The sequence below is a fragment of the Gavialis gangeticus genome, unplaced genomic scaffold, assembly GCF_001723915.1.
Source record: "Gavialis gangeticus isolate Ggan-Ray unplaced genomic scaffold, GavGan_comp1, whole genome shotgun sequence".
NCBI lineage: Eukaryota > Metazoa > Chordata > Crocodylia > Gavialidae > Gavialis > Gavialis gangeticus.
The window spans coordinates 23,246,083-23,255,078 of record NW_017729014.1 but is presented as its reverse complement, the minus strand read 5'-3'; the positions used below and the strand labels follow the sequence as shown (position 1 = coordinate 23,255,078).

At 50.6% G+C, this 8,996-nt stretch overlaps 1 protein-coding gene across 1 annotated transcript in view; it reads left to right on the top strand.

The window, feature by feature from the left end:
- Nucleotides 1-2,726, top strand: part of CLDN19 (claudin 19) — a 26,527-nt gene extending 23,801 nt beyond the window's left edge. The window contains exon 5 of the mRNA XM_019512027.1: nucleotides 2,332-2,726. Within this exon, the coding sequence (XP_019367572.1) occupies nucleotides 2,332-2,383 (52 nt within the window). The 3' untranslated portion in view covers nucleotides 2,384-2,726. The remainder of the gene's footprint in view (nucleotides 1-2,331) is intronic.
- The last annotated feature ends 6,270 nt before the right edge of the window (nucleotides 2,727-8,996 follow it).

The following is an 8,996-nucleotide window of genomic DNA, read 5'->3' as shown; positions in this document are numbered from 1 at the left end:
GGCTGGGCAGGGGCCTCCCCAGCACCCCCGTGCGTTCTTCAGCCACTGCCCCTGCTCTGCGCCCCGTGCGCCAAGTGTCGCTCACATGCCAGGAGCAGCAGCAGGATGGTGGAGTAAGTGTCGTCGGCACTGGGGAGTCTCCCCGTTAGTCAGCTGGACACTGGGGCCCCAGAGAAGAGCATCAGTGTTCACTATATTGAGCCAACCAGCGAGGGTTATGGAATAAACACGCGTCTCTTCCAGGCATTTTGAAAGCAAAGGCAACTTCAGGGCCCTGGAGAGGACACTCCTTTGGATTTTATTTTACTCCCTTTTTTAAAAAAGTAGAATTGTTCATGCCCCTTGTCATGGCAGGTGACCATGCAGGTGGCATAGCCAAGCATTTAAATGAAAGAATGCCAGCTGACTCTGCAACCTTCACTCTGGCCATTGCCTGCATCATTGTCACGAGATATTATTTTGCATATATACAGTGTCTCTGTTCCCTTTAACTTTATATATGGATGTAGCCTCTTGTACTGCTATGTATTACAGCCTGTGCATGTGATTATCCTACTTCAGCTCTGCTATGTTGTCTAACACCACCGAGTAATATGGAAAATAGTCTGTAGTAGATGAGCATTTACTGCAATGCTAATTCTTCAGTGACCTAACAGTCTTGGTGGCTTTTTTTGTTAATACATTTTACTCTAAGTACACTGTTAATAGGTAATACAGTCATTATTTAGCCTTTGGAAATACACAGCTTTATTTCAGCCTCTGGAAAAGTTCAATTTTTTTATGATTTTTCTTGCCTAATTAGAAACATATAGGTACTCTTCAAATCAGTTGTAGACTTGAATGCTTGCTCACTTAAAGAAGAGTATATAATAATCTGTTAAAGGAAGTGCCTGTACAACTCAGGAAAAATTGCAGTTGATCTTTGAGGATAGAAAGATATAGAATTTGCTCTTTTAAATGAAGAGAAACCAAATCACTTGTTTCTAAATGGTGTTTATGCATCTTGGTTTGTGTTTCTCAGAGAACAAGCTGGGCGATAGTGGCATATAGCCTGGCTCTACAACTCTTGGTCCAGTGGTGTAGCTAGGGATGGAAATGTATGTGGGCTCCAGCTTATGGTGGATGGGACATGACTAAAGGTCCAACAAATTATCTGTATAGTAAATGATTTAATACTGTCTCAAACCACAAGCATATCATAGCCTGTTTTATGATTTCTGAGCTCTTGCTTTCAGGGGCTATTGTTCAAAAGGAAAAGCCTGATGATAAAATTACTACGCTAGGCATTCGTAGGCTTAGATTTAGGTAGGCTGCGGTGATGCTGATGACTGTCTTACTGGCTAGAATAAGTGCTCGTGAATCGTGCCTTTGAAGACGATGGGATTGCAGACACTCGGGCTCAATAGCTCTTAGGATTTAGCATCAGGAGCCGTTCTTGGGAGATACTTAACGCCCTGTGGGCTAAACTCAGGCGCACCAGACTCAGACTCAGACTTCAGAGTGAGTCTCTCCCTGCTGCCTTGGCCTTTGTACTCAGAGGTTTGAACCTCTAGACTAACTCAGTAGGTGACGCATGAGCAGTTTACTTTGTGAGATGTTCGGGCCAGCAGGGAGCCGGGTGCCCGGGAGAGACTCCCCTGCAAGACGTGGAGCAGGCGAGCTGTAAGTGCCCTACACGGCCCCTTACCTCACCGGACGTGTCTGTGCTGCACTGCTCTTCCCGCGCACTCTCGAACAGGCAGCCCTAGCTAGAACCGCCCTCAGTTCTTGGGGCTTGTGCCAGGGTCTGTCGTGCTCCCTCCCCTCGCAAAGCAGCCTGGAAAAGTCCTGAAGGGGCAGGACAGAAACAGACTCAGAGTGAACCAGCGCTTCCCTGTGCTCGGGGAGCCAACTTGCTCCCACTGAGGACTTCAAATGATTTACTCGTGAATGCCCCTTGGGCCCTTTGAGTTGTTTCTGTTCTGCTCACACCGTCCTCGAGTGCCCCCGGTTCAGCTTCATCCGCAAGGCACCACTGCAATGCTTACATCTGCCCCCGGACCGTTGTCCTTACAGCCTCCCGCCAGCGCTCCTCCCATCGCTGTATCGCTCTTCTCCTCGGGGTCCAGGTCTACTCAGTTTTCAGTTCGTTTTGTTTTAACAGCTCCTGATGCAAGGAGGTTTTTCAACTAAGATTTGGTCCGACTGTCAGATGCTTGCTGAAATTTGGTGGGGGGGTGGGTTTTGTAGGCGCTAAAGTGGGGAAGGGAATGGGATAATCCTTCTGCCCTTTTTTGTTGGTTTTTCTATGTAATGCAGAACTAACAGCCCTCTCTCTCTTTTGAATTTCAGACCCAATGTAAAAATGTCTTCTTCACCCATCAGGGGAGAGCAGTGCTTATAGGCTGTCTTCACCCATCAGGGGAGAGCAGTGGTGGTTTGTCTGAACCCAGCCTATTGTGTTCCCTTCAAATAAAAACCAAAACATTTTAAGAGCAGCTCCTCTAGCGAGGATTTAAAAAGAAACCTGTGATTAAAAAAAAAAATAACCAGAAAGGTCGTCTTATATAGAGCCAAAGCACTGTGTATACCAATGTTTTTATTCTTTTAATTTAAAATTGTATTAACTTTTCTTTGGTACAAAAGCATAGTTAAGGGGATTTATGCTGTTTTGACTATTCAAACGTGTTCCTGATTATTTGTACTAAAAATGACTCCAAGGTTATTAAAACGTTTTAGGTCATTATTGACTTCCTGACGTCTTGTCCTTTAAAATCCTCACCCATTAGACAAATTCACCACGAGCCATTGTGCCCGCGCTTGTACATCCGCACACTGGTGTGCACTGAGGAAGGAGATTCCTCCTAGACTTTCTCCCCGCTTGGATACTTGCTGCTGGCTCTCCAAGGTCGTAGGACATCTTCTCCCAGACCTACAGGCCCAGATATTTAATAGGGGCAAAATGTCCCGTTAGGGCACTCGGCTGGTAGAGGGGTGTCCTGAGTTGAAACTGGTTTATATTAGACAAAAACCAGGGACAAATCTGAGAGTAGGACCCAGGACCACGACTCGTCCCTGCGAGCTCCGTGCCCTTAGCACAAGGCCACAACCTCGTGGTGGTTCTCCCTGGCCCCTGGATACCCACCGTCCTGCCGGGCATGCCCTTGGCAGTGAGGCATGTGCGATGGATCCCCTCGGGCTGACCGTGTGTCCACATGCTGGGCCTGTGCTGCAGGCGCTAGGGAGGTAGCAGCAGCACCAGCCCCCATCAAAAGAGGGAACCTGCCCTGTTCCTCAGAAAATGTCTGTAGGCGCCTGCCTTCAGGGCACGATTCTTGGTGCTCGGTCCCCAGAGAGGGAGACGCGGGCACCTGCCTGCTCCTGAGCACAGAGGGGACCCCAGACTCAGCATCTCCATGGGTTACTCCAAGCCACTCCCGGCTCAGCACGGATTCCCTTGGGGTCTGAGAGGAACCTAAACCCCCTGTGTAATGAGCTGCGGCCCAGCTGGCGGTCGTCAGGAATCGGGCTGAGTCCTCCCTCCGAAGAGCCTCAGCCCACACCAGCTACCTGGTCTCTGGCCTGTGTGGACCCCTAACCCTGACTCCGTGGCCTTGGCCCTCCCAGCCTGTGCCCTGATCAGGACTCGCTTCAACCCTCAGTTGCTCTCCTGCATTGGGACTGACAGCTTTGACCGTGCTCCCCTCCACGTGGAGCGGAAGTCAGAACCGAGGCCCGCTGTGCCGGCACGTGGGACTGTGGTGCCTCGGCGTGGGAACCACGGCAGCTGCGAGAGGGAAGAGCTGCTCAGCCCAGACGGGAGGAAAATGCTGCTGACAGAGGTAGGTGTTTCTCTCTTGGGGCGCTCAGCCGGGAGGGGAAGGATGGCTTCCAGGTTCAGTCCCAAGGATAGGTCGATGCAGTCAGCGGGTCCTTGGAGCAGGCCCTAGGTCTCCCTCTCCTGGGTAAATGCCCTAACCACTAGGCTACAGACCCCTGCCTCCTCTTGCTCCCTCCCTCTGGCCCAAGGAGTCCTGGACTCTTTTCCACACCTCTGAACAGTCCCCTTGTGCAGAGCAGCCTGTGGGCTGGTGGGTCTGGCGCCCAGGAGCCAGGAGTCTCCGCAGGTTGGGTGGATCCAAGCTTTGGGAAGGGGACGTGGGGTGCAGAGCTGGCTGCACCCCAGCTCCCAGCATCCCCGGGTGGGCAGATCGCATGGAGGAGCAGCACCAGGGGACATTTTTAAGTCCCCCATGCAACTAAGACCCTTCCCTTCCCCTCTGCACTTGGCAGCACATTCCCTCTGTTCCTGCTCCCCTCCTGGCCAGGCTGCTGCTGCACAGGGTGTGCTGGGTGTGCTCTGCACATGCCTGCCCGGCCAGGCCCTTGGGGATTTAGGCACCTGCATATGCAGAGAGAAACTTTCAGGTGCCCAGGAAACTTTTGAGCTCCAAAGTGAAGGGCCAGCGGAGTTTCAACCCTGCCAGGGTCAGACAGCAGCTGAGCAGGGGTTTCAGGACTGCAGTCTTGGATGAAGTCTTGTAAACTGAGACTTAGGCCACGTGGAAACACCTAAGTGCTTTTTTAGAGTCCCTTCCCTTCTGGCCTAATGCTGAGAGTGAGGAGGCTTCGAGTTCAAGTCTCACTTCTCCAATTTATCGATGTTATTGCTTCGTAGTCCTAACTGCTGAGAAGGGACTTGGGTATGGCTCCCCCATTTTACAGATAGGTGACTGAGGACCAGGGAGCTTGCATAGCTGCACTGATGGAGCTCACTCTGGAAACTAGGGTCCCCCCCCGCTGAGTCAATTCTCACACATAACCCCACCACCTCCCAGAAAAACTCAGACCTGAGTTTGCATGGACACCTTTGCAAAGCACTGCGAAATACCAACAGGAATGGTGGCCTCTAGTGAGATTATCAATCCCACTTTGCCCTTGTCACTCCTTTCTGACTCGAGCTATTAACCAAGTCATGGAGCTGTGGGCTGTTTCCATTCAGAAAAGATCCTGAGGCTGGAGAACCGTGCTGTGAGCTCTTGGAGAGCATGGCGAGGTGCTCTGTCTCCTAGGTCTTTGCTGCTTTTAATTCTTGCCTCTGCTCATTGACTCTGCAGCAGACAGCAACTCAGGCCAAAGTTTCTTTTCCTAGGACTTGTTCTCTTGCTGACTCCCGCAGTTGGCCTCCCAGAGCCAGAATGCCCATTCCTTATTTTCTTCCACTTTTCAGCCTAGTGACTAAACAGAACATTAATTATCCAAGTCTGGCTGCACAGGGTCATTTAAGATGCTGTGCAAAAAAAAGCTTTAATCTCTTTGGAGTGAATTCAGTGTTTGGACTGTGCCTAATTGGGTGCAATATTCTAATTGGGCACAAAATAACCTAAAGTGACTTTTGTGTTAAGATGCTCCGTAGGTGCAGAAAGCCAGCACACACAGCTCTATCAAGCAACATAACCAGTTGTTGCAGGAGGAGGTGGGTTTTCTCGGCTTTACTGTTGTCATCTTGCTCGCCGTGTTATTGAAGGGTAATCTGCGGTCCACAGCTGCAGCTGGGAGAGATTTCTGTGTCTCTGCCCTTCATGGATCTCTTTGTAGATCCATCTGCAAAGTTAATTTAAGATGCACGTGTACCAGACTAGCCAGAGACGTCCATCCACACAGCAGAGCAGCAGTCGTGGCCTTCAGATAGCTTCACTCCAGACAGCAAGGGCCAGGGTTTTCAAATGTCCAGCTCCCTTTGCAATACTGGGGATCAGGTTGTGAAGGGAGACCCTGACGCTGTCCTGAGCCTTGTGCTCAGCATGGGGCAGCCATGGGTCCTAGGCCTACCTCTCTGCATGACCTCCGCTGCCGCCCCATGCTGAAGTATTTCAGGGATGGAAGAAGAAGAACCTGCGGCTGGCTCTCGTGACACGAGGCCTTGGTTCCCAGAGCCCAGGGCTCGGGAATGGCCGAGGTACTTGACTTTTCCTGTAGGCAAGGCAAAGCTAGTGTCTGTATCACAAAGCAGCAGATGTCTGAAAAACAGCAACCAAACAGAAGAGAAACTATCCAAGTTTAAAACGATAAAAGTGACCCTTATCAGAAGAAAACTCATCGTGGCCAAGGGCCCACAACACTGTTCCTTTCTCCCATGGCCCTGGGAACTCGGGCTCCTGGATATGCATTGGTATTGCAGGGAACCCCTGAGAAAGGGCCTCTCTGTCCTCATCACAATGTGCTCCATGCAACTCTGCTAAGTGGGCCCCCAGACAAGGCGTCCACTGGCTGAGGGCCATCCCAAGAAGATCAAAACTCAAAACAGAGAGCTATTTCAAGCCTTTGCTTAGCAAACAAGCTATCTGACAGTCCCATCTCACAGAGGCAGCAGAGTCCGGGAAGGCATCAAAGAGGCTGGACGGCAGCACTGTGGCTTCTGGATAAAGGGGAAAATTCCTTCCCAGCCCCACGTGGCAACCAGCAAGGCCCAGAAAGGCAGGTGGAAGCTGCACGATGTCCACGACTAGCTGTCCATGACTAGATGATGACCGTGCAGGCCGATCACTCACCGAGGCCCTGCTCCTTCCACGTGACCACGTTGCTTGGCTTTCGCCCGGCGTCCAGCTTCTTTGCAGCTGGAATCGAAGTTCTTTTTCATTTGCTTCCCACGGGAGTTTGGACCTGCCCGGGACAGCGCTCTAGCCACCGAGCCACAGGCAGGACTTGTCCAGAGCTGCCGGCCTCTGGCACTTCCTAGCCACCTACTTTTTGTGCCTTAGATGCTGGTAATCGGCAGCGCCAGGGGGCATGCGTATGTGGCTGTGTACCCACGTGGCCAGTGTATACCCTGCTGCAAATGCTCAGTCTACATACATAGACACGTGTCCACACTGCCAGGGAACCAGAATCACTGCTGCTGGAGGTGGCATTTGGGACACTTACATAGGTAAAAAGCACTATTTAGAAGTCCACAAGACAAGAGAACTGCAGACTAGGTGAGCGTAGGGCAAGAACTACCCTACTAGCAAGTGCTGCATGTGCCCACAGCCACCAGCCAGGCCCCTTCAGATGCCCAGCCTTGATTTTCAACCTGTTACCATTTAATTACAGGGGCACACATCACATCTGAAAATGCAAAGTACATCTGACATGACCTGGAAAAACTCAAAATAGTCCAACCCGCACGTTGGCTTTGAGCACTGCTTTCTGCAGACTGTGATCAGGTGATTGCAGGCCCCCAGTTGGTTGTTTTGGATCAATCTGATTTTACCTTCTTGGCAATTTAATAACTTTCTGAAACGCTCTCTTACCCTGGGCTGTGGCGTCTGAGAGGTTTGACCATCTCCCCTCCAGGGACCAGCAGCTATGAATCAGGCTTGCACAAAATAAAGGTAATAACCTTCCTAAATCCCTCTTCATTGCTAGCAGGGCACATTACTGTCAGCTGGAGAGGCTTGGGAGTTAAAAAAATCTGAGCCTGGGCTAACTTTCCATCCAGTTTCCTGCCCTTTGCTTTGTCTGTTCTTTAAAGCAATCTTGCCATTAATCTGAGGCTTTAAATGATGCTGATGGAGCTGCAATAAAATGTGCAGTAGCTGCACAGAAAAAGTCAGCAAGGAGCTGTATTGCTAGGAGTTAATACTGGGTTGAGTAATATCCCATTTTCATAGTCCAGCACAGAGCAAGGCAGCTGAATCGTAAGGGAGGCTGTTGAATTACCAAGATTAGCTTGCATTGTGATTCTGGTTATAATAAATTGGTATATACTACACCGTGCACTGCAATATATAGCTGCAAAAGGTGCTATATATTGTTTCACAGGAATGCGGGTCTCACTGATGGACCATGTTGCCAGTGTGAATTTAAGAGACCAGGAGAATATTTCATCCCAAAGCCTCGCAGGCTCGAGCTGCCCTGCTAGTCTGCTGGCAACTTCCACAGGTGTTTTTTGTGTCTTAGTTAGCAGAGACTAGAGCGAGCGGCTCCTCTCCCGTCTCCAGAGAGCTCGCGGACAGGCCCCTGCTGAGACAGCGGTCGCTCGCTCTGGACGGCGGAGCTGAGCGCTGCTCCTTTCCTTCTCCGGGTGGCCGGAGCGAAGCGTTGTGAGGGGCAAGGACGAGGTTGCTGGATCAGTTGCTGCTTTGTGGGAGCCCACACACTGGCTCTCAAGCTGAGCGTGTGCTGGCCCCTGAGTTAGAGCCTGGCCATGCCGGTCTGGGCCATACGCACTGCACCACTCAGCCTAATCCTGCGATGCAAACAAAGCCCTGGCAGGTTTGTTAATCCCCCTGCTTGGCTGGGGCATCAGGAGGAGACCCGCAGTCCTTTCTGCTGAGCCGTGGCACTGAGGGTTTAGAGGTTATGGCCACAGGGGGGTATAGCCTGGCATGTGAAATAGGTGGCCTGGACAATAGCTGTTCTCCCCTGGGTTTAAGACATGTAAAAATAAGTGTGTCCAGTGTGTGTGCATGCATGCATGCACACACCTGTGTATACATAAAACTAGGGCTACGTATCTGACCAGTCAAATAAATGTTGGCCAATTGGCTGATCAAATATTAGTCAAAAATTGTAAAAAAATTGGTCCAACTGATACACAGAAAAAGCACAAATTTTCCATTAAGAAATGTGTCAAACAACAATAAAAATATTTCTGTCAAGAAAACTATAAAAAATGTAGCTTTTTAAAACATTCCTATGACTTTTCACTGGTCACAAAAACTATGCAGTCAATTAACTGGTCAGTTGACAATATTCAAGTGGTCAATTGAGGAGCTTGCCAGCCCTACATAAAAGTATTATTAGTTGGCGAAAGTTTAATAATATAATGCACTGGGGGCCCCTGCATGGGCCAGGGCCTGACTGCTGGAAGCAGAGAAACCGCTTGCCCTCCAGGAAGGGAAGCCTCAAGCCTGGTAGGAAACAGGACTGGCCCCTGGAGTTGCTCGCTGGTTTTCGGGAGACTGAAGAGGCAGGGGCCCCTCTTCCCGGCACCCCAGCCCAGGAGGAGAAGGATCGGCTGAGAGCCAAGTGGA